At 39.1% G+C, this 26,113-nt stretch overlaps 1 protein-coding gene across 4 annotated transcripts in view; it reads right to left on the reverse strand.

Annotated features, from left to right (window-relative positions):
- Window positions 1-4,551: 4,551 nt before the first annotated feature.
- The window catches only part of LRRC8B (leucine rich repeat containing 8 VRAC subunit B), a 30,699-nt gene continuing 9,137 nt past the window's right edge, over window positions 4,552-26,113 (reverse strand). Inside the window, exons 1-5 of one of the 4 annotated variants that reach the window (XM_041483169.1) lie at window positions 24,839-24,964; window positions 12,315-12,369; window positions 11,424-11,523; window positions 8,572-10,730; window positions 4,552-7,598 (exon numbers count right to left, since the gene is read on the reverse strand). In XM_041483169.1, coding sequence (XP_041339103.1) covers window positions 7,326-7,598; window positions 8,572-10,704 — 2,406 coding nt within the window. In that variant the 5' untranslated portion in view covers window positions 10,705-10,730; window positions 11,424-11,523; window positions 12,315-12,369; window positions 24,839-24,964 and the 3' untranslated portion in view covers window positions 4,552-7,325. Of the gene's footprint in view, window positions 7,599-8,571; window positions 10,731-11,423; window positions 11,524-12,314; window positions 12,370-23,792; window positions 23,847-24,629; window positions 24,776-24,838; window positions 24,965-26,113 lie in introns of those variants that run through there. The other 3 variants (XM_041483170.1, XM_041483172.1, XM_041483171.1) reach the window with 3 other exon arrangements.

Below are 26,113 nucleotides of genomic sequence, written 5' to 3' on the forward strand. Positions count from 1 at the left end.
CAGCAGCTTTTTTTCGGGGGAAAAAATAATTCCCAAACCTCAAATTGTACTCTGCTTCACTTCTGTTTTGAGTCTGCAGTGTCCTGTAGCAATACTCCAAGGAAGCAAATGACTGAGATCTGAACTGATTACCCCTGAAGTCTTAAAAGACAAGTTGTCATGCACTATTTGCTACTTCATTGCTGACTCAAGAACATTCAGCTCGTGTGCATATTCCACTTCCCCTTCTGCTCACTGCTTCAGCTTCTCTCTGACAGTTGTGCATTTCCAGAACAAACATCTTTGATATATTAAGAACTAAGTGCAGGGCAGCGTAAAACATGCACCACTTTTCATCAAGGTATCAGAAGCACTACTCTATCGACTATTAATCTTTATTTGTGAGCTTAACTTATTAAATGCCTCCATTCTAACATAATAAATAATGTAACTATGTATGGTAGCCTACTGCAACCTGAAACCTTATGTAGAATTTCAGTCTCCTCTGCTATGGAATATGAGGCTCTGTTTATATCATGGTGGATCTGTGTAAATCTATGGCAATGAAAATCAACCTGTCTTTATAACATGCTAGCATTACTAAATACAGGAAAAGAGGCAGCTATAGCTGAAAGCAAGACTCAGGTACAAAATTTAAAATTTACTGAGTTTATCAGTTTTCTCTGAAGCAACGCAGGAAAGAACATGTTATCAGTTCAGACTGTTTAGTGGATTTATTTCTCAAGCCAGCAAAACCACACCCACTTGGCATAAAACCAGATTAAAATCAAATAAGATTCATATGTACTTGCCTTTGACATTGTTGTTTGTTTTTAGCTATTTTTTATACCAGAAAACGTACCTATTTCCTTTTCATGCATATGTTATAATTTATAACCACAGAAGAGAAAGAAAACAAATCTTTGTTTTACAAGATCCTCTATCAAGTCATCCTGAAGAACAACTAATAACTTGAAAGAGTTATTGGAATTGTACAAATACTCTGAACTTCTGCTAGTTTTGGGTGGCAGTCAAGTACACTCACTAAGAAGTTACTCAAAAACTCAGCACCTTACAGAATCACTCCCCTGCACAGCCCCCAAGTTACTTCATCAGTTTTCTTTAATGAGACAGACTGCTTTGAAGGAAAAACTAGCAGTAGCTCTCATCAGCCAGATGCAGCAGTGAAAAGGACTTGCTCTACAACAGCTGGACTAGCTCCTGCTCTAGCTTTTCTCCCCTCTTCAGTTTTCCACCCCCACTACACTACACTGTGTTGCTTTGACACAGCCACTTTGTCCACCTCATAAAAAGCAATACCAGCTTTGGGTTGCCTTAACACACACTGAAATACAACCCAGCAACTGCTGCTGGACAACCAGAATCATCCCTAAGTAGCAGAAAATTTTCTACAGAGCACAGAAACTGCTATCACTGCTCCATAATAGAGCACTAATCTAGGTAAAACACAAGCAACCTGAGGAAAACAGAGTGTTAGGGATTAATGAACCCACATATTCAGCACTAATCATGGGTTACACAGCATGGAAGTGTGACTATTTTCCCTTCTGTTCCTAAATTTTCAGGCAGCCAGTGCAGCCACAGCAACGGAGCATATCTGTTATCTGGTAACAACAGTTCAAGACATGCTATCTACAAGTTCTTTAAGAGTTTTCTTAAATCTATCCTTATACTTTTCACTTCTTAATATTTTACTTTAGATAAATTTAGTATATTGGTGTGCCTGTTTAATACTAGATTGCTATTCAATGTCTATGTATGTGCATATATGTTGCTATATATATGTATTATAATCCATGAGAAGAAGTCATGCCCATTCAGTTGTAATGTTGTACTATAATTAAAAAAATCAAACAAAACCAAAGAGGCAGCCAAGGATAATTACTCTGCAAGCAAATACAAAGTTGCACCCTAAGCAGTTATCATAAGGGGAGGTACTGATCTTTGTCCTGTTCTGCTGCTTTTGGTACTTGCCAGACTGTACCAGACTAATTCAGCTTGTTAAACCAGCAGAAAACTAGTACACTGAAGTGTTTTGCCAGGCTTTTGCATAGAATCAGCCCAGCATAAGGTCCAGCAAAAGCAAAAACAATGGTTAGACCAGAGAGCCAAAGCACAGAGGTCAGAGTGATGAACACCTTTAGCTATAATGAACAGCTTCATTAAAAAAACCTATCCAAATGTCTCATCCCAATTGTATGCATTTCTGCTACTGAACGAGGCCAATTTCAAATGATCAATCAATTCACTATTTACTTGCAGGTTAGCTATGTTTACAATGAAGAGTAATGAGCTACATTCTTTCTTCCCCTTGCCATCCATATTCTAAAAGCCTGAACCCTGACTTGGGAGATTTTCAGGCTGCATTGCCAGGGAGATTGCACCGACTGGCTTTTTTCCCTCCACACTTTTCAAATACTTGCTTTACAACATCTTTTGACAAGAGTATTGGTTCTGCAATAGACAGATATGCAAGTATGAGGCAGGGGAAAAGAAAAGAAATAACTTTCATTCAGGGTGTTATAAGTAACACTTATCAACAGTAGCAGTAAATATAGAAATAGCATTTTTATAAGAGGAAGAAAGCAATAGCAAGTAATAAATGTACCTGTTTAACAGCAGGCCCATGAGCACTACAGACTGATACCTCCCTGTGTTAAGCTCCACGCTGCCAGAACTGCCTATGAGCAAGTTCTACTTCCCAGGAAACATTTCCCAGGAGCCTTGCTGGGCTAAGCAGTAATAACCATCTCTCCAATCTCTCCCATTACTTGGAGGAATTATTCCTCTCCCCTCTCTCTGAAGGTGGACTCATTTTCATCCTCTCTTCTCCATGTCTCCAAGTGTTAAATGCATATGACTTGCATATCCATACGACTTGAAATTCTTTTTAGCTGGCTCCTACATGCAGAGTGCACATTTGTACAAAATAACAACAACAGATTATAAGTTATTAAAAGTCGAACAAAGAGGGAATGGGTATTCACATAAATGGAGTAACAAAAAGAAGCAACACGACATGGTCAAAATGCTCAAATGGTCAAAAAGCAAATGGTCCTTTAATAAACACACTGCACTGAGATAATGCCTGAACCCTTTCAGATGCCAGTCCAGCCCCAGAGTGGGTTGCTACTGCCCCCTGCATCACCTACATGTCCTAGCAATGGAGCACTGGGAGAAACTCTTCACGTAATGCCAGGATGGAGCTTCTCCAGACACAGGAATTCCTGAAACATTGCTGTATCCTGTAAGCATAAAGGACCATAGTATCACTGCTCACTTCTCCTAACTACTATTCCCCCTCCCTTGCCACAGCCTACATTACTCGCTGTCATGCTGGAGCTACACTGCTGTGTCTGCAATCCCTCTGGGAAATGCGCTACTACGCTTGCACATTTGAGGGACTTGCCCACCCAACAAGGCCCAGTAAAGCGTGGGAGCTTGATTAATTCCTGATCTCCAGATATAGTCAGAGTTCTGCAAAATCCTTCCTAGAAACAATCCACAGGATGATGTGAACTGCTTCCTGCTTTCAGAGCTTGTAGCCATATATTTGCTCCCATATTTATTGTTTTCAATAATCCTGGCATTTATTGGGGTAGAAAGGGAAGAGAGAAAGAGTCACTTATTAGAAATGGTTATAGAACAAACTTCGGATTACACTCTTGAAGATGAAAAAGCCACATAACCAAGGAAGTATGTTAACATGATGAAGATCTACTGACTAATAAAATTTTAACTGTTAGAGTGACATTAAGTTCAATAATGTATCCATGAAAACAAAATACACAAATCTGTAGGAGCATGAAAAAACAGCTTTTAAAATCATCATCTGCTTTATTTTACTAACACTATCACCTCGATACAGGTAAGCTGCATCATTTTTTATTAGTTATTTCATGTCCAAGAAAAAAATGGCCACAGTTCCATAAAATTCACTAGGAAGGTTCTCATTTTGAAAAATAAAAATACTTGACTTTTACTTGAATATGTAACACTACTTGCAAGTCTGAGCTTTTCCCCTTATTTTAATGACACGGAGTCAAACCCAAGCCTGCAGAAAAAGCAATCAGGTATCATTTTGCATTTCAAGAGAAATGAGATGTTTGAGCTAACATCACATGCAATACTTGAAATACATTCATGATTTACTATGAGCAGCATTATTTACGGCAGTTTAGCCACATGACAGCTGTATGTGCCAAGCTGGGGAGAGAATCATTGCCCACCTGCTTCTCCCAGTACCATTTCAGTCTGCATTTTATACTCACCCAGCTCACACAAATTAAAGTGGAAGACTTGGAAATGGGTCTGTAGCAACAATTAAGAAGGAAGCTTTGTTCTAAATCAACATAAGAACTTCTAATTCAGAATATGAAAACTGTGTTGACAAGGATCATAGTTTTCATGTCCCACTGCTGTTCATGATCTTCACACTATCCTGTAGAAGACAGACCTGCTGCCACATAGATACAGACAGCTGGAAGCAAACTTCTGAGCTTTGCATTAAATGCAACATCTCTGACAAAAAAGAAAGAACAGTTCATAGAATTGTAATGCAAACAAAAATTTAATCTTTAAACAAAATGTTCATGATACGGAAGATCACAATACAAAGTTCTCAAACACAATATAACACAAACAAGTTGAAAAGCCTTTTTTGATTGGAAATTATTATTTATACAAAGACTAGATGCCAACAATATTATTGTACAAAGTTTGACAGTGGATTCATAAATTGATTCCCTGAAAATTCCCTTGTTTTGAAGAAATAGTGAATATTAAGGTAATGGCTGAAGTGAATTCAAGGAATTCAGAGTTACATTTGTTTCCATCCTCAATTCTAAGCACTTGGATTAGGTTTCATGGTACAAAAGGGATAGTAAAGGCACACTGTGGTTTGAAAACAAGGCTAGATATCATAGCCTTTACATGTTCCAGCTTTTGTCTGGGTGTTTTTTAAACACCCAAACATGCAGCTAAAATAATCCAACCCCTCGTGAGGGGGTGCAGAGTGAACACATTAAAGTCTGCAAAAAATGTAACCCATTTAGCCTATAAAACAATATTATTATTCATTATACATTTGACTCTCAAATCCTCTACCATTTTAGAAATTAAGTACCGTTTTCCAAGTTATTTCTGCTAATTCACTCCTGACAAAACTAATGTAATTTATTTATGATAATTTTTCACCTTCATCAGTTTGGTTGATGAAAAGGACTGATGCATTCCTAAAAAGTTGAAGCTATTGGCCAAGTCAATTACTTGCTGATTTAACTTTTTCAACACAGCTTCCTAATTTAGGAAAAAAGCTTTAAACAAAATGCTAATTTAATCTGATAAAAATTATTAGGCTGCAAGTCTTAAGTGTCAAATTCTGGCATAAAGTGTTCTTTAATGTTAAGTTATGAAGTCCAGACAGGCCTATTGCAATTATTAACACAAGTCTTGCCACAGGGGTGTAAGTTAATGCATTGTGGTTTAATCACATGCACCACAACTAGCTCTGTTGATGAACCATGTCAATTCCTATGGGACTGTTATACAACTAAAAATTAGTTCACAGAGTTTGGAGAGTTACATATGGACATTATGAAACACTGTTCAAGCAGCACTGGTCTGCACATAAAAACAAATAACCAGTTTAAACGAAACTAGAGCTACATAGAAAGCAATTAGTTTTACCACATTTTGGTTCCCTGAGAAGAAAAGTGCTGCAACTACAAAGGTCTTTGGAATACCATCAGTACAGTGGATAAACATGCACCTCTTGCACTGCTCCTGCAAAGACATCTACTTTCATGTTGGTCAGACTTTTCTTGGCATTTTCATTCAAAATAACATTACACTCCACAAAACTGGCAGTGGAATGGGAGCAAGAGATGACTAAAAGTAGTCTAGTACTAAAACTAGTTTTGTCTGTGATGATTTGTTATTACAAACTGGAATGCAGTTTGTTAGCACACTTCTTGAACACAAAGTCATTAAGGGCATTAAGTCATCTGCTGAACCCATAACTGAGACTGGTTTTTGAAAACTGTATTATGTTAAAGATTTAAAGTGTATTTTTGGAAAGAATGCTAACCTCTTCTTCCCCAGGGGCATAACTTATGTTTCTGGTGAACATGATAAACATAATGAGAATTAAGACTTCAAATATAATAAAACAGCGCACAGCAGAAGAATGAAGTCAGGAAACATTTTATTTCCATCCAGTTTTGCAAGTATTAAGGATGGCATAAGAGTTTATCCCACCACTATGATTTATGAAATTATTACATCCCTAGAAGAGGCAAAGCTTATAATGCTTCCCGTCTTTTCCTCCCTTGTAAGTTTTGTGATTATTTCGTTTGTTTTATCTGTGTCTTTCTGTCCCTATCTAATACAAACTGCAAACCTCCTTCATCCTCTCCCCAGTAACTGGGTCTGGAGAAGCTGCACTGAGGCAGCCGTAATGAGAAGTTATAAAAATATTAATCAGCAACATACACTACACTAACACCTGGGATGCTCACAACATACAGAAGACAACTTTGCAACCATACTGTGTTCCATTTGCCACCATTGTTTCTGAAGAGCAGTAAAGTAAGGTTGGTTCTCTAGGACATGCGCACAACAGTTACTTCAGATTCTTCTGATTCCTCCCAGTTTCTAGGCAACAATTAATTTTGTATTTACTATTTTTAAGATAAAATGCTGAAACCAGTTCTAGGTATTTAATAGCAAGATTAAAATGGCATCTTCCACAATTATAGAATTAATGCTTAGTACTTGTCAAAAGCTTTTAAAAATTATGTTGAAAAATTACTTTCCATATACCCCATGCAATTAAACTGCTCAAATAGTTTAAACTCTTAATTTAATACATCCTAAGTTAGAGAAGATTTCATATTTAGAAACTAATTCCAGACAGTTCTTAAACCTCATATGGCAGGAATAAAACTATTTTAATCATCACTATCAACAGAAAAAATTCTCATAGGAAAGAAGTATATACACTCTCACTATAGCCAGACAATCATCTCTTCTTTTTCAATACTACCATAAACATTTAGCTGAATTATTTCAATCAGTAGAACCTAACCAACAATTCATGCTCCAAAATTCAAACATGTTTACCTATAAAAGGCTGCATCTTTTGTTTGAATCTGAATAAATTTTTCTTTTCCAATACAATCAACTCAGTTGATTTTTAAGCTTTTAAGTTTAAGACTGATTTGTAAATTGCTCTCTCTCCTTCACTCCTCTCTACCTATATAGATCTTTAGAGAGATATTAAGCAAGAGTCGTAGAATGCAACAATGCAGAGTTTCATTTTAAACTCAGGACTTATCTGAGCATGCCTGCAAACGCTCTCTTACTCGAGGTGGAAGTGTTTTTAACAACCTTTCTTCAACAATTAGATTATTTCGCTTTAAGAGCTGACATTCTTCCAGTTCAGCAGGAAGTGATTCAAGATAGTTTCCAATGAGCTCTAACTGAACAAGATTCAGTAGCTGACCCACAAAAGGGGACAAATTCATCAGACTGTTATTTCCCAGAAGAAGAAATTGCAGCTTTTTGCACTGAAATAATCCATCAGGCAGCATTTCGATCTAGAAAAAGGAAAGAAAATAACAAAAATAAAGCACATTAGAAGGTGTTAGCCTATGTGCAGCTGCATGTTTTGACATTTCCCATTTTTATTTTAGGGTAAAAAACCCTCTTAGTTTATGAAAGGAAAAGGAAGACTGTAATTCCTCTATCATTAAGTGATCAAGTGCTTGAGAGCACTACAATGGTTTTATTATCCCTGTTTTCTTACAAAGCTGCTTAGCTCCTGGCAAAAGCCAAGCCTGGAAGGGGGAGCACATCCATGTCTGCACGCAGAACTGCACGCAGACGTGTGCAGGTGGCAGGGGAGAGGAAGAGCCTGCTATTGCTAAGAATCACTTAATGAAGAACAAGCACAGACTGTGGAGAGACATTAGCAGCTCCTGTGGTGTGAAACCTGTACACGCAATTATCTGTGCAGTACTGTGCAGTATCCTGGCCCACTCTACTGACACATAACATCCAAAACCAGCCTCACCAATGAAAACAATTATAAACCCCAAAGAAGCCACAAGCTTGAGCTCCACACTAACAAGTCAGACAGTTTAGCACTGATTGTGAGACTACCAACCACAATTATTTCCCTCCTCCCAGTCATACACCCGAGATGCCCATCAACCAGCTGTTCATTCACTTTAGCTTTCAGCTTGATGCTTTAAGGAAAACATTAAACACTGTTCACTTCCACTGAAGTACTACATAGGCTTCACAACTGCAGGGAAGATCTGTTTCTGCAGTCATGCTAACTATACCATCCCTGGATCAAAGCCCTTAAGCAGCTACAAACCAGGATAGTACTTATTCAGTATTATGCAAGCTTTGCTGATACCAAAGCTTCAGTAATTAAACAAGCACCACCCCTTTTTTCTGGATTTACTTTAATCATGAACACTACAAAAGCTAGAGGCTGTTCCAGAAGAAACAGCAGCTTAAGTCTATTTTTGGTTTTGAATAGTAATTCAAAGTTCTACTTACGTGGTTTTTTGTCAAAGCCAAGTACTGCAGGTTGGTCAGATAACCGATTTCTTCAGGGATGGAGGTTAGCTTATTATAGCTAAGATCCAAATAGTGTAACTTTCTACAAAGAAATAGCTGCAATGGAACATTCTTAATATTATTATAATTTAGATACAACTGTTCCAGGTTTGATAATGCACCAATCTGCACTGGGACATATGAAATACTGTTGTGCCACAATTTTAAGCAAGAAAGATTCTTAAGATGCTGGAAACTAATTATTTCTTCCACTGTTCTGAGATTATTTTCTTTTAAGTCAATTTCATGCAAATTGTTTAGGGTAAAAATGGAATGGGGAATGCGCTCTAAATCACAGCAGATTAGTTCCAAGGTTCTCAGGTTTACCAGCTTCTTCAGGTTATTCAGCACTATCAGTTTATTTCCCTCATTGTTGATAGACAAGTGTTGTAAAGAAGGCAGAAGATCTGTAATCACTTGAGGTATACGGGAAAGGTTGTTTTTTAAGTGAATCGATCTCAGATTTTTTAGCCCCTGAAAGCCATCACTGTATATGGAGTTGTGATGATCTAGCATGAAATATCCTGTTAAACACAGTTCTTGAAGGTTTTTTAGATGAAAGATCCAAAATGGAATTCTTCCCATCTCACTAGACTTCAAACGCAAGGTTTTCAGATTTTCTTCTAAAAAGTTGACTGCTGGATAATCCATCGTTAGTGATGAGTGATAAACATTGAGTTCTTTGAGATTGACAAGCTGGGTTACAGCTGAAGGAAGTTTGGCTTCAGGAATAAGTTCCAGGCTTAGAACTTCTATTTCTGTCAGTTCAAAGACACTGTCTGGAAGACCATTTAACATGAAAAGGTGAAGTTCAGTCTTGTCTTGGGAGTTTCTTATTAGTTTATTTTTCAGTTTTTCCACTGACCATTCATTGTTAAGATTTATCTGTTTGAGTTCATTTTCACTCAAATCAGACAGGAATATTGAGAATCGTTGGGAATAAAGAGGATCATACTGATCTGCCAAGTGAAGAATAAACGCAAAGTCATTCTTCACATCAGGTATATCAGTGTAATTACTTTTCTCTCTCAACTTCTCAAAAGAGTATTGCTTAAGTGAACTTCGTAACATCCACCACAAACTGTAAGTACAAGTTAATCCATAGAAGATCACCAAAACAACATAAAATGAAGCTAAAACTTTAAAAATTTCTGCTAGCGAATAAACACACTGGTACCTTTTGTAGCCTGTAAAGGCTTGAACATTAACTACACAATCAATTTCAAGTGTAATAAATGATAAATAGTAGGGGACATAAATTACTATTATGACAACTACAAAGACTTTCACTATAATCTGTTTCATATACACCGTGTATACTACATCCTTTTCTTCGGCATGTACTCTGAATTTCTTCACTTTTTCAAATATAGCTTTAGCTTGTTCCCCTTCTTTTTTGTCAAGAACACTGGAATTTTCTCTTCCAGTCGTTTCCAAGCCATGTTGTGAATATGGCAGGGACTGTCTACTGGCCCCTATGTCTCCTGAACACTGAGGTGATGAAATCACTGTTTTTGACTTGGCTATTGGCAACTTCCTCGCAGACTGCTCAGCAACTGTTTCTGAGAGGGCACGCGTTGTCCAGGGAGAGTCGAAACACTTCTGAAGAACAGCTACAAAGTGCTCAAGCCTGGAACTTGTACTGGGATAGTAAAGCCAGAAATTACTGCAAGCTGCAAAAATAAAGGTATGCAAAAGCACTAGGTATGGAAAAAATTTGGCAAACCAGTGAAGCTGTCGCTCATAACATACTGCATCGATGTAGGAATACTGCTGCCGATGGAGATAATTCTGGATTTTAAGCGGGATGATTATCGGTGCCGTCGAGCTAGCTGACATGTTAAGGCTGGCTTTAACTAAATCCCAAGGCACAGCACAATGATTGTCAAATTCTAGCTTGCAAGGAAGACAGCACAATACTCTGGTTTGAGTAAGCTGGAGAGCCCCAGCAAGCACAGCAACTAGCAGCATTATCATGGTGAGGTAATACCAGAAGACATCCCACCATGGTTTTAGTATGTGGTAGGATGACTGGGCATCTGCTAAGCATTTGAGTTCTGTTAGCGTGATCATGACTTTCACCTCTGAGAGAACAGCAGCTGGTAGAAGAAAAAAGAAAAGAAAATACATTCTTAGAGAGTTGTTAAAAACAATTTATCTCACCATTGAATATTTGCAGTCTATTCTTGTTATCACAGTTCTAAATATGTGTAATATGTGACCTGGACTCCAGAGCATAGCAAAAGGATCCAAGAACTTCTGAGACCTGACCCCAGCCATCATCTCATGGATTTATTTTAAGAAAAGGTACTTGGGAGTGCAAAAACTTAAGGAGTGAAACTAGCATGAGAGAAGCTATATTAAAACCAAACATTTGGGTATTGCTGCAGTAGAAGCAACAAAGAGGTCTAAGTCAAAGAAGTGGCTGATGTATTATTAGCAGTCCTTCACTACCATCATAAACTTACGTGATTTATGAAGAATTCCAAAATCAGAGCTGTACATTAACATGATGGCTCTTGTAATTTAGAGCTTTCTAACAGATTAAATAATTCTGTCCAATTAAAAATACACAAATTCCCAAAAAGCTCTTGTGTATTAATTGTGTATGTAATACACAATTATTATTATTATACATAATTCCCCGTCTTCTCCCATCAAGAGAATTAAGCATATTGGCAGATTTAAAATTAAGGTGGCACAATGTATTATTCTTCAATATATTCTTCATATATATATATGTGTAAATGGCACATTTAACTCCCAGAAGCATAGGTTTGATTCATACTTACTTTACTAATTAAAGAGAATAAAAAACATAGCACTGCTCAGTCAGGAGGTCTACACCTTTTAAAATTCCTTGGACATGCCATCTTTACATTTGTCTTCATTCTGGATGGAGAAAACATTGAATACACTTATTTAATGGCTTAACGTAAATAAAGAGCAAACATTTCAGCTTTCATTAGACTGCTGCCTCATTATGCCTCCATTAAGCTCTGCATTGCTACAGCTACATGAAATGGAACAGGATGTATATACGTGATCATGCAGCATGCAAAGTCAAAATTCTGCAGTCACATCAACACACAAATCCCCGAACACCCAAGGAAATTGCCTACAGCTAAGCCCTATTTCAACAAGGAAGTAATTTTTTTTCCCCAGATAACTATGACCTTAGGAAACTGATCCCCACGTGGCTACACTCTCAGGCAGTTGTAGACTATCAGACTGATCAGCTCCCCCTGAACCTCCTTTTCTCCTGAATGAGCTCCCTCAGCTGCTCCTCACAGCACCTGTGCTCCAGACCCTTCCCCAGCTCCACTGATCTCCTCTGGGCTCACTGCAGCCCCTCAATGTCATGTAGTCAGGGGTCCAGAACTGGACACAGCACTCGAGGTGGGACCTCACCAGTGCTGAGCACAGGGAAGTGCCCTGGTCCCCCTGGTTACACTGTTTTTGATACACACCAGGATGCCACTGGCCTTCTTGGGCACATGTTGGCTCTTGTTTATAATATATTGGTACTGTACATTTCAATTTTAAACAGAGCCGACAAACTGTTACAAAAAGTCAAACCTGAACCTGATTATTACTCCACATTCAAGTGGAAAAAATTACCAAAAATAAATTAACCCTTCTTGCAATGACAAAGCTATTTATGATAGAATACAAAAACTTACCAGGCCCACCCAAGGCAAAGCAGCTGAAGAAGGACTGGATGGTTACAATACACTCCTGTAAGGAAAATAAATTGTCATAAGATTCTGAAATGTTTGAACTCTAAAAACTGTGAGCATTAGAACAGCTGCTCATTACTGCTTCCACAACAGCATTTCAAAGAGCCAACATCTATGAGTAAAAGATCTAAGAATCTACAAGATGCCACCTCCTTCAAATTACCTACATGTTCACTATCTGAAAGTCACTTTTCCTAAAGTAGAGATAAAGTAATGGCTTCTCTCATTGTCCCCTTTCTAAGCACTAAAAATCATTTAAACTCAACAGTTTTTGCATTTACGTGAAGTTACAAGTTCTGCAGCTGAGATGCTACACAGCTGAAAAACAGCAATTTCTTTAATCACTCCAACTTCCAAAAGCACGTTTCAAATGCCTTTAAAATGAGTTCTTTTGACATAATTCTTGTGGTTTGAATATAAATTTGTCAGTATAAAAGCACAAAGAGATACTAAACCCATTCAAACTAAGGCTTTCATTCTGCAAAGAATACCTGGATCACATCTTGACTCAAGCCAAACATGCTTGATTTGAATGTAAACAGAAGAAAATCAAAAACATTTTTTCCCTTCCAGCCTAAAATTTAAACCACTCAATTCTTCTTGCTTGAAGTTTGTTATAAAAAATGTTAATAAAAATGTTATAAAAAGAAAAGACTTGGGACCTCTGTTAAAGTTGTAAAGAACACACTAAGAGATTAATACATTGAATGATGCAACAAAGTAAGATCAAAAGGTAAAAATAGCAAATTTTTTAAAAATAACACTTGAAAAGTCAAAATTATCACTGAATTGGCTGAGAGTTTAACATAGTGTGAAAGGTCTAATAAGCATGAGGATGGGAGCAAGTCTTCCTGACAAACATGTAAACCTCATCAGGGACTTAGGGAGATACTAATGTTTTAAGATGATTCATATAACTAAATGCTTACTGGAGTATTCTTGGGGAATAAGGCATACCTGCTCAATACAAAGGACAAAATTCAGAGTACAATAAAACAGATAACACTCTTGGATAAAACATTTTCCCTAAAATTTACAAAAAGGAGAACAGAAAATGAAACTTAATTCTGTGAAAATCATATTGGTATACTTAAGAGTATGCACCACTCAATATACCTTTTTCAACCAATGACATAATGCTGAAAAAAAAAAAGTGCTTTGTTTTTGTACAGACTGGGAACTCAATCTGAGGCTGACCCACATAACTTTGTGAGGTCTGTTTCTATAAAGTCTTTGTCACCTCTCTGCCTTGCAGTGGAAAGCTGTTAGCCCCCATTCCAGAAAAAAAAGACTACATTCTTGCTGTGGTTTTACAACACTTTCTAGCAAAAAGCAAATATCACAATATTAAGCATTTAAATACTTGAAAGCTGGTCTGGTGAATGGCTACTGTTGAAGTCTTCCCATGAAGAATGTGTATCCATTACAAGTCTATGCTTATGAAATCAAGCTTCCCATTGGAGGAGTAGGCAGTATATAAAATTGTAACATAAACATGTGAATTATTGATAATAATTTTGCTGAAGACATTTTTTTTTCAAATCCTATCTGTATGCCAAGAGTGGCTAATCAAATGGAATAATGCTGAACCATAATGGACTTGATAACCTCATCTGCAGCAGCTTTCAACCCATATCAAAGCCATAAAAGCTTTTCAAAGTGGCCTAACTCAATTGGCAATCTTTCTTACAAGAAGAGAGAATGAAGCTTAGCCCCAGGCAAAATGATGACTTCAGGAGAGTTACTCCAGACCAATACAGAGACACAGGCCAAAAAATAAAGTAATCAAGATCACTAATATCAAGGTAATTTTTAGTTACTTCAAGACTTATTAAATTAGAACAACAGAAACATATCCAGAATGTGAATAAAAGGCTCTCATTTTCAAAAATATTATCTATAAGCATCAGACACCCTCCACCACCCCCCCCAGCTGCCAAAAGGGTACTTAGTATTGCATTACTCTGTCATGTGGTCATTGCTCACAGAATTTTAGGCACATTTAGTCAGGGATGTCTTTGCAGCAAGGCAAAAGGGCTTGTCCTCCCTAAAGGGTATTCAACTGGTGTTTGTGACTTACTAATTTAATCAAAATAGATTTGTACAACTAAAGCTTTATACAACTACTTGACAGGTACTCCCATGGCCCCTCTGTCTTGCTTTTTTCCCCTTCCCCTCAAAGAAACACACCCACCAAGTTTTCAGGCAGTCTCTTTAGACTCTTGCAGCTGCTTCTCAGCCTAGATAAGGAGATGCTGACATATTAAGTAATGTATCTGTTTAATCAATTTTCTATCAAAAATCATTCCTGAACTACAGAACCAACTAAGCTTCTAGCTAGTTTAAATAGATCACTTTTTCTTCCCAAGTTTTGGATGGAAAGTTCAACAATGAACTAAACACATCATCGGTTTTGAGACTCCCCAGTGAGATTCCCAGCACCTGCTTATGGTTTCATATGCACAGCCTGAGCCTTGCAAATAAACCCCTGTGAAAATTCCCAAAGGAACAAAAATAAACAAACTTTACCCATACACACACTCATCACCCAAACCACATCTTTCCTGGCAAAACCTTCTCCTTTTATTGGCATGCTACTGCTCCCTTTCTCAAGTATTCTGTAAGCAACAAACAGGTACTGCAAGAGCTCTGGCGCAGGTGTCTCCATAAAGAATGACACTGCCATATTACTCTTAGAAGAAGCATTTACATGACTGGCTCTCCCTTTATCAAGCTGTGATTCTTTCAGAATCTGTACTTTGGTCACCTGTGTGCATGCACAGGTTCAGTTGTAGGACCTTTTTGACAGGGATTCTGGTTTTGAATCTGTATTCCATTGAATGCTGAACAACACAAACAAGATTAGAGAAAGCTTCTTTCCAGTTCCATCTGAAGACGATCACAGGTGACAATTAAACATGTATAAGTGATTATCCTTTTGTATTTAAAACAAATCTAAGGACATTGCCACACTCTACAATAAACATCATGTTCCTCAAGCACTGGATCTTCAACACTACATTAACATTATTCCAAGTTTGCCATATCAATCTCAACCCTGTGCCTGCACTGGCTAGAGGCCCTTGCCTTTCTTAAACACTCCTGCTCTCAAGACAGCTGAACATAAGGTGTAGAACAGTAACAGCGAAGTTTTACGCTGCTTAAAAATCAGTCTTTGCTCTCTGGGGAAGGCTTACATGAATCTATACAGCCAAGTAATTTCTGGGGGAAAAGAACTGTAAACATATTTTAAAATTTAGTGAATTAGGCTACACTAATATTTTTACTTTACTTTTCTCTGTTACAGCCTCAGAGTTAACTGCACAGCCCACAATTTGATTAAAAATATCTTGAAATGAAGAAACTACTACCTCACTCTTCCACTACCATATCTTCATGAAGCTGAGAAAAACATAAGTAGAAGATGGCAAGTATATCTCAGCTTCCTGAACTACCTAAAAGCTTGAACATTCCCAGGTTCAACACAAAAGGCCTTAGGTGAAAAAAAAACAAAACAACTTAAAGGTAGTTTCACCCTTCTTTCTGTCTCTGGTACACTTAATGCAAGACAAATACTTTGTATAGTCTAAAGTTATTATAAAGTTGCAGTCTAATCTAAATTGAAAATATGCTTAACTCCAATTTGATTTGCTTTATAAGCACCAGACTTATTCCTGAAATCTGACTGAGCAGGATTAGATATGTTACATTATGCATTTCCTTCTTATGCCTGCAGCCTCCAAAAACAACCAGTCTTCCTTGAGCCATATTAACTTCTCATTAAACACCACTGATATCCACATGTTGAGCCTTTTCTCTATTCAAGGAAGGCCAGTCAAGAGATAAACTTTGGTTCTAAAATCTGTCAAACACTCACTAGGAAGAGGAACCAATTCAAAAACATTCCAGTTGTCTAAAATGACATACCTGTGGGCCACAACAGATAATGGCCCACATCAGTTAGCTCTGCCCAAGTGCATGAAGTTACTTGAGCTTAACTCTCGCTAGCAGATAGGAGGGTAAAAACAAGTCCATTAGTCCAATAGTCCACAACTGTTTTGAAGATTAAACTCTGTAATGAAGTTGCATTATAAGATTTGCATTTAAAAGTTGTGTGCTTTTTATTTCATTCTAGTCTAGCCCATAGAGCAATTTCAAAATATAAATTCACATTCAGATATAAATATTTTGACTAGTAAAAGCACTTTCTCCAGCCCTCTCTTCTAATCTGAAATAGGTCACAACCTATGCTCCTAGAAAGTGAGAAAAAGATTTAGTTTAAACTCAAGTTTAAAACCAGAGAAGGTTAGACAATCAGTTTACACAAAAATCCTACAAAATAAAATGTAGAAAAAGTGGTAAGTAGGTACAAACTTAAGTTTCTGAAAAAGTATATTGCAGAGTTAAATAGATAAGACTTCTACTAGTAAAAAATACAGTAAAATGAAAGGTAGACCAGCTTTGTTTTCATGTAATTGCATGAACATTTCTGATTTCTTTGAGAACAAGCTGTCTACTTGTCTAGAGCCTATAACTCCATTTGTAGCCATGGTACTTTCTGAGATCCCTAATGAACCAAACAGGATCTGGACTCTGAATCAAATCTGAGCATTACTAGTAAGCAATGTTTTTTACAGCTTTACTGTCTCAGTACTATTTTCAAACTCAGAGATGCATTTTTAAAATATACAAATTAAGGTTATAACTTAAAACTTGAGACATATCAGCCTCTAAAATACTGACTACAATAAATATCAATGCAAGCATCTGTTCAGAAGAGTGCTTTATATTGTCATGCAATAGATACTTATCTATTATTATCTTATCTATTATCTAAATAATTATATTTAATTAATAACTTATATAATTTGTCTTCACTGGAAATTCTAGCACTCTTGTTTGCTCCACTAATTTACATTTCTCCAAGCAGCTGTATATTTCACATATCCCACTTCGAAAAGGAAATTATTGGATGAATGCGGCAGCAGTGATGTAGCTCTCAGAGCAGCAAAGCTGTCCTTCACTAATGCCCAAGAAAATACTTGCAGCGACAAGGGGCACCATCCCCATACAAACCTGATCTGAATGTCTAAAGAGCCTTATAATCTCAATTAGAAAAAGGCAACAAAACCAGAATCAGAACTGCAAGACTAAGAATGCTCAAAGGAATAGTGACTTAAGAAAGCAGACTAAAGGAAGGGGCTTTCTAGCGTAAGGGAAAGAAGAATGAGAATATAGTGGGGATGGAGAGAAAGGGAGAGAATTGTATTGGAAATGTACCTGCCTTCTTGGGACAGGAGCATATAGTCCATAAGTACTCAGCTAATGCTAATTTAAACCACAGGGGACAACAACTCTCTCCAGAGATGACTGCAGGCATGCCACGCTGTCAAGCATTCCAGCCCAGATGTGTCAAGGAAGATACCAGGAAATTAGCACAGATCACACTCTCAAGTGATATCTAGAAGAACAGGCCTCCTTTGTTGTTCCCCCATCTCCCAATTAGGTTTTAAAGTCAGTAACTCAGTTCTAAAGATACTGCAGTCTTTACTTCCAAGTTCCAAAGAAATCTTGGAACAAGTCTGGAACATTAAATATGAAAAGTCCCCTTGGTGCTCCACCTGTTCTTTCCTAAAGAGCCATGATGACACCAAAAGCAACCTCATCAGTCCCAGCCCAGGTCTTTTAACTGCACCTTTGGTAGCTCTCCCAGAAACCATCTTACACAACAGCACATCAAGTCCTTCATCCCAGTACTACCACAGCTAACACAGAGTCAGACACTTTCCAACTGCATGAAATAAGATTTTTCAGGCTTGCTTATTATACCTTTTTATTCTTGTAACCATGTTTTTGGGTCTTTCTCATGCTGGGAAATATGACTACATAACCATAAGACAATGGTATGAGCAGCATCCCTCCAGCATTCTGAATGAGCATCAATGGTATCTATCTTATTTTGCATATCAACATAAGTATTACAATAGAAAAATAATTTTTATCCCTTCAGTTTCTGTAATTCTGAGATATTATGACAATTCATTGTGCTGCCATGCTCAGGCCATCAGAAAGCAAAGAAGAGAGAACACTAGATAATATTCACAACTTAAATACTATTAGATTTTTCTACAAGCAGATTCTTTATTTATATAGCTTATTGTCTTCAAGAGCAGTAACAGTACTAAGGACCCAGCAGCATAAAACAGAATTATATAACAAGAGACCCTCTTTCCTTGGGAAAAGGCAAGGAGTTGCTCATATACCCTCTTTCCATTTTCAGTGTCCTCCTCAATAAAACCATAAATGGCCAAAGACATTTGGAACAGCCAAGACCACTTCAGTAACCTTACTGGAAACCAGTCTGAAATAAGAGAATATTCTCAGAAGGAAGAACTTGGGAATATGTCCACAAACCTGAACCAGCTCTGAATTAATTTCTCAAGCACCATCAAGAGTGCTGCTGTCACAGCAGAATAAAGTACGCTGACTGCAAATCCTACTTAAGAAGGTAGGTAAGCATTTGGGTGAATTTTGTCATCCACAAGATATCATGTTGCTATAACTAGGCTATCAACATCATTTGTTACATGGCAGTGTAATACCATATTACTCAGCTATTAACTAAAGCAGGTTCATATTCTGATTTGCTTCTTCTAAATAAAGGAATAAGGAATTCAACCACACTGCAATTAGACAATGATGGAAGGTGCCAACATTTTTCATACCACTTCTGCAGAGAGCAGAATACTGAAATCCAGTGGTTATAGTTATTCAGAACCTCCATTCTATATTAATTTCCTAACTCAAACATTGCTTTCCAATACAATACCCATACCTAACCTAGTTAATAATTTACTTCTGACAGCCTAATTGCTTCATGCAAGTAATTTTATTTCTTTCCAGCTCAAACTTCTCAACTGTAAAATTATGGAAACGTTTCTGCTATTCTCTAAAAATTATTAAATGAGGAATATTACACACTAATAATTTCTTACTAGGTATTTAGCTGTTTTGGATTGTCCTAAGCTTCTGTTTGTTTCTGAGAGCTGGAAATACATGCTATTCCTTTCCCTAAGGAAAGGAATAGCATACTGGTCAAACAGTTATCACCTTTGTCCGATCTCAGATATATTAAATTGTATTTGTAGTCCTCATTCTACCAAGAATAATTCTGATGTTTCTAAAATGTGAACTGTTATCTAATACAATAACTTAAAATTTCAACATTTGGCTGAAAAAAGAATACCAAAGTTTTTTCAACATTTATAGACTGCTAAGACCAAGCAGCATTCTCTCAGGATAGCAGATGTTGAGAATGGAAACAGCAACTGAGGTCACAAAAACATAGATACCAAATGTATTCTGTCTCTGCAAGATAATTATTACCATGTACAAATTTAGCCACAAGATTTAAGAATGGTCAAAAAAAACCCTTTTCGTTTTAATTTTTCCTGATGCTGTGTAAGATTAATGGAGACCTTTCTAGAAGGGAATATTATTACTTCCACAGACAAGAACTTAATTGCATCTAGGAAAATATAATTATCAGGGCAGCAAGACAGAAACACATTTCACTCTATTAGTTCTGACATCAGAAAGCTGATTCGGATTTTCAGTAGTGGCTCGTATCTCCTTTTAGAAGCAGCAGGTTTTCATCTTGTTTAACAGGAAAGACAGTTACTCATGAATGCCAGCCTGACAAACTGAAACACTTGATTCTAGATGTTTGGTCTAAACAGCTAAAATAGAATAATGAGAACAGATAAATTTCCAATTGATATATGATGCAAATTCAGACACTGTTTTTGTATGCCAGCTCTCCTGAAACCCATCTTATTATCTTTTTAAAGAATATTCCCACCCCAAAGTAAGAAAAAGAAAAACTTGGGACTGGAGTCAAATACAAGCCTGCTTGAAATGGAAATTGAACAGGCTTTACCAATCCTCCAGCATTGTGCAATCTGGCTGCACTACCCCCTGAGCCTCTTCAGTATCTTCCTGTTCATATTACTCTGCTTTATGTAGTTACTAATTGGACAAAGCAACCAGCTACATCTTCTCTTCTTTTAATAAAATGAACGGACTGAAAGACAAATTTCACATGGCACACGCTGTGTGGTAGTGTATGTACAAACTGACAGCCTAATTGCTTCATGCATTCATGCCTAAACATAACTACAGTTCAGAGCTGCACGTATGCATGGGATCAGGAGAGCTGAAAGCCATGCTGTACCTATCAGAAACATCTGCTAGAACAATGCTAAGTTTCAGAACCACAAACAAGTGATCAGACTTGAATTCTATAGTAAATCCACAGTAATCCTGCTTTGTTTCCTGAACAAACACAAAGTTAGTTCAGGACCTCTGTTCACGCGTTGTACTTCCATCAAACCCAAGTGTGCTGTGCAAGTCTCCAACTGCGCAAAATTTCCTTTTTTGAGCAGGCTGTCTGAAGAGACCCAACAGCTGGTAAGGTTTTTCAGATAGCAGTATTAACCAGAAACACACTTTGGTAGGAAGCCAAGTTTAAGAACTACAAAAACAAGAGTCAAGGTTTTATCATCATCTGAATCAATTAAGAACTTTAAAGCAAAAAACCTCTAGCCCCATATTTGTACAAAACTAAATAATAATTTGAAGTAAAGCAGACACTGCTTTTAACTCCTCTTTGGTAAAGCACTTGAGTATTGACATATCCCATCTCACTTCAATTAAGCAATAATTTTCCCAACTTTGTAGTCAGTGTCACTGCAAAGTTGGTATTTAAACAATGTTAATGTTTAATAAAAAGTGTTTACTTGGAAAAGACACTGGAAAAGCAACAATCAGTTTCACACTTACATTGGCATATGTTGGAAATTAAAGTTTATCTTGTGAATAATTTAAACACAGGCTAGAAACAAACAAAAATATTGTGACTATTTAAAAACAGGCTAGAAACTTTAACCAAGTTTTTAGTTAAAAAATTTCAAATCCCCTCCCTTTTTCAAATATTTTGGATTACACAACAAATACACACCAATATTTTGCTTTCATTCAGATGGAAAAACTAGTTCAAAGAACTAATACTTCAGAATTAAAATCACAATGTGCTATTATTAAATTTCAGCTCAGTAGAACCTCATATTTGGATGCAGATGACTTTTTTAGCTACCATAAAGTAGCTAAATAAATATTTCACAACCTGAATTAGTCACCAAATACTGGTATTTTCCACAGAAAACTAAGGCAATAATGTCTGGGAAATAAGGGGTTACATTTTCTGGGGTTTGAAATAAGAGCTCCAAAAATCGATGTCACTTTAATTAAGGCTGAGCAAACTACATGACCACGGGTTTGTAGCTGTTGTCACAAAATTGAAACTTTGCTAACTAAAATCACAATTCAAACTACTATCTCACAAAGAAACAAAGTGTTTGTAACAATGTCTAAATTCTGCTCACAATTAGTAGCAACCAGATCGTGTTACTATCACATTCTTATTGGTATCACTGGACCCCTTACCAGCATTTTAATCCCTTTAGTTTCTCGGTCAACTAAGTTCTCAATTTCAGAATAAGAAGTTGCATTCCAGTTTACAGCATCCAAATATACTTGGAGGCTGAGCCCTTATGATGAAAATGCGGTCATATAATTTTATTTATTTTGAAACAGAGCAACCCCAATAATAATTAAACTGAAAAGGTCCATTACAAGTTCTCTACAATTCCCTTCTGATTGTCGAAAGACCCTAGAATCCTATGGGTATACATCAGAAGAGAGCATGTCAGCACTGTCCCTTGAACTGCTTTTGTAACAGCGTTACTGAGAGCTGCATCATCTGCCTTCCTTCCAAGGTACTGCACCACTACAAAGCACAGCCTTTTCATGTGGGTAAGTTTAAATCAAATAGCTGGGGAAAATATTCATAAGATTATGACCCTTTAGTTCAATAGTGAATTACAATTTGATTTCAACAAGCTAAAAATTAAATCCAGAATTCATTTGTAACAGACTAACAACTCTTGGGGAAAACAATCCCCAAACCCAAGCCTAAGTACAATAAACTGAAGCCCACTCACCAAGTCTGGTAAAACTCTAACTGGAATTATATAACCTATACCACTTAAACATGAAAGACAGCAGATGTAAACTTTAGCATATTAATTCCACTTTGCATTTCTCAACTTTCTACATGGCGACCCATGATATCTGAACCACATAGCTTCATGACCACAGCACAGACTGCTAACTTATCTTTAAAAAGAGTAACCGCAAAAGCAACTGGCAGAATAACACTATTAACAAGACAACAGCTGAACAGCTGTTATAAGGATGCCTAAGGATAAATACAGCCCACAGGTTAGAACACAGAATACAGAGAGCAGCATGAAACATTTAGATAGGCAGCACAGAGACCCATGAAAACCACACCTTATCCCCTCAGTCACATGAAACATCCATTTCTAATCCTAGCTCAGTAAAGCTTTATGGCTATAGCAGTAGGTATTGTAAGCTGAAGTAGTGTTATTAGTGCCACAGTCTCTTTTGCTACCTGTAGCACATCAGGCAGAGCAGGTACAGCAGCAGCTAAAGCAAGACAAGATTTCCCCCTCAATCCCCCTTAGAAAAACACCTCTTTGACAGTGACATACTGCTCTGCAAGGTTCATTTTACAATGCTGAAATATGGATGGATGTTTCTTTAGCACTATTGGTCCCTTTCTAAAAATTATTCAACATTATTTCATTAACTTCAAACAACAGCTGCATTAGTAACTTGTAATAAACAAAAGGCAATTTTCTCCCCATTAAAAAAACATGCTTTCCCAAAAGAGGAAACAAATATCAAGCCAGACCAGCAATTCCCTTCTCACAGAAGTGTAAGGGAACTAGCAAGTTAATATTGCACAATTTCTGAAAGCTACACGAATTCTACTGAAATCATAAGTCAATTGCATTATGTGAATGTAAAATTCAGCAAAATGTAATAATATATGTTAGTGTAAAACTCTCCGATAAACATTTGTTATCTGGCTACAACAGAATGCCTTAAACACTCAAGAAAACTCTTTAAAAATCCCCCCTGTATCAGATATTAACTACTGGTTCTCTGCCATAATCATTCTCATTTCCACTCTCTTTTCCTTTCATGTGCTTTGTGCTGCTCAGGGCCACAGATACTGAAGGAAAGTTACATCTTCTATTCCTCACATTGTCATCTGAGCTACACACATTCTGAAGAAAACATGTACAACACAGATGGTCAATACTTAAATTCCACAAGTACTGTAAGATTTCACTACTTAAACCTCATGGGTTTTCCTTCAACACTCTCTTTAAGTTAAACAAGACAGATCAGTAAGGCCTAATCTGTTGCCCTCCCTGCTAGGAAGGTACTTAAGAAAAAAATCCAACACAACTGAAACAATTGATGCCTTACCTTATCCTTTCAGCAAACAAAGAAAGCAGAGTCAGCCGAAGATATAGCATGAACACTTGAAACCATAACAAACCACATCGCTTCTAGCTTGTTTGAGAACTACCTCACAGGTATAGTTTTGAATGACCGCATTAGGGGCCAATTCAAAGCCAGCTTACTTTACCAGCATAATTAATTACATACTTAATATAAAATTAAGCTTTAGGGAAGTCTGCTTTAATCACTCCTACATAACTAGTCAACTGCAGCATTCACTACGGCCAAATTCTGACCCAAAGCCAGGAAGCTGCCACAGTTTCCCTGTGAAGATGGGCACAAAGTCAGCCTGACGCCACTTGCACAACTCAGCCAGGGCGCAAAGAGAGGCTGCTACAAGACCCCTGACTAGCTGGGACGAGAAACGCACTGGCCAGGCAGGAGAAAGGAAGAACACGACAAACAGGACGGTTCTTGTTCGACACGCAGAACTGTCAGGCCTCACTGAGTTAACTCTTTTCTCCCTTGCGGGGAGACTGGCACTTGGCTCCCGCCTGGCCCCTGCTCGAGGGCAGGTGCCGCCTGCACTCCCGGGGCCGAAGGGTGGCAGCTGCTGCCCGGCCGGGCGAGCCCGGGGCGGCGGAGAGCGGCCCCAGGCGACCTGTAGCGCCCGGGTCACTCGAGGACACGCGCAGATATCGGTTACGCAAACCGCAGAGCGGTTTTCGCCGAGCTCCGCCCGCGGGCCCCGGGGCGGCCACAGACCCGCTCGGCGCCCCACGCCCGGTCCCTCTCTGCCTCGGCCAGCCCGCGAGGCCAGGGCAGGTGAGCGGCCCCGCTGAGGCAAGGGCGCAGACTCACTGGGTCATCCGACGAGCGGCGCCGGGCACCCCGCGGGACGGCAGCGCCCTCCCGCTCCGCTGGCGGAGGGGCAACCCCAGGAAAAGCGGGGACTGGGAGAGCTGCCCTCGGAAAGCCGCGCTCCGCGCCGCTCCCCCTCCTTCCGCCCGTGCCTCCCTCGCACGCCGGGGCCGCGGGGCACCTGTCAGCGGCAGCCGCCCCTCCCTTACCTGCCGCCGCCGCCCCCCGGCCCGCCCGCGCAGCGGCGCTGAGTCCGCGCGCTCCGTCCGCGCGGTAGCCGGCGGCGCAGCGCGAGGCACCGGCTCCAACCGGCGCGTCTGGGGCGGGCCCCGCCGCTGTCACGTTACCGCCCGCGCAGCCAATGGGGCGCGGCCGGCGGCGCCGCTGACGGGCCGGGGCGGGGGAGCTGCGGCGGACAAAAGCGCCGCGCTCGGCCCCGGCCCGGCCCCGCCGCTCACCTGCGGAGCCGCCTGACAGCCCCTGCCGGCAGAGCGGGGAGCGCCCGGCAGCCTCAGAGCCCCTCGGTGCGGCGCCGCGGCCGTGCCGGCCCGCAGGCAGCAACCCCCCTCTGCGTGCCGGCTTTTAAATAACCCGAGCCGTTGGAAGAGGTGGAGGAAGTGAGAAAGCCATTGTCGCCGGCCGTTAGCAAATAAAAATAGACACGGTGACACTCGCGAAAGGAAATGTAATCCCAGCGGAGGCTTCGGTAGGGACAGGGTGCGGATCCCGGAGCGGCCCCGAGCCCCGCTGGGGGCGGGCGGAAGGAGCGGGGCTGGGGATGCCGGGGATGCCGGGGAGCGGTACCGCGCGGGTGCGTTCGGGATGAGCTCCCGCCCCGGCCGCGGCACCGCCGCTGCGTAGGTCCTGCTGCACCGGGGGTCTCCTTCCGGGGCCAGGGACACCCAGCGCCGGCCACCCTTTCTGACAGGAACAGTCAAAAGTCGGTGCGGCCAGACTCTTCTATGGCTCTTAGTTCCACTAAAAACCTGATACCGATATTATAAAGTTCACAAATAATCACAACGTTTTTAAAAAGTCATAATTCATTTGACTTTCCTACTGCACCTCCTCTGGTGGGCATTGCAGCTCCCTTCTCCAGATGTCTGAAGAGGCCAGTTCTGCTGGGCAAATGCATGAAAGCCTGAAGGAAAATTTTAATTCCTACCTAGATTTCTACAAAAACTGGGACAAATGGGTTCTGTCTCCCTCCTCTTAGTCGTGCAAACAGCTCAATCTATTCAAGTAATTGTCCTGACATATTTTCATTAGTAGTAACGCCGTTGCAAGGATCTATCTAAACTCTATTTACAGTATAATTACACTCCTTACACTGGCTCTGCTATGGGAATGTTTATTCTCTGTCCAGTCATCAATTTCGTGGGAAGAGGGACTATTTTCAAAATATTGCTTTTCCTCCGTGAAACACAAAAATCCTTTTCTCTGCAGCTATACAAAACCATCTTCATTTTAAATAGCAAAGACAC

The sequence above is a fragment of the Pyrgilauda ruficollis genome, unplaced genomic scaffold, assembly GCF_017590135.1.
Source record: "Pyrgilauda ruficollis isolate IOZ18807 unplaced genomic scaffold, ASM1759013v1 scaffold6, whole genome shotgun sequence".
NCBI lineage: Eukaryota > Metazoa > Chordata > Aves > Passeriformes > Passeridae > Pyrgilauda > Pyrgilauda ruficollis.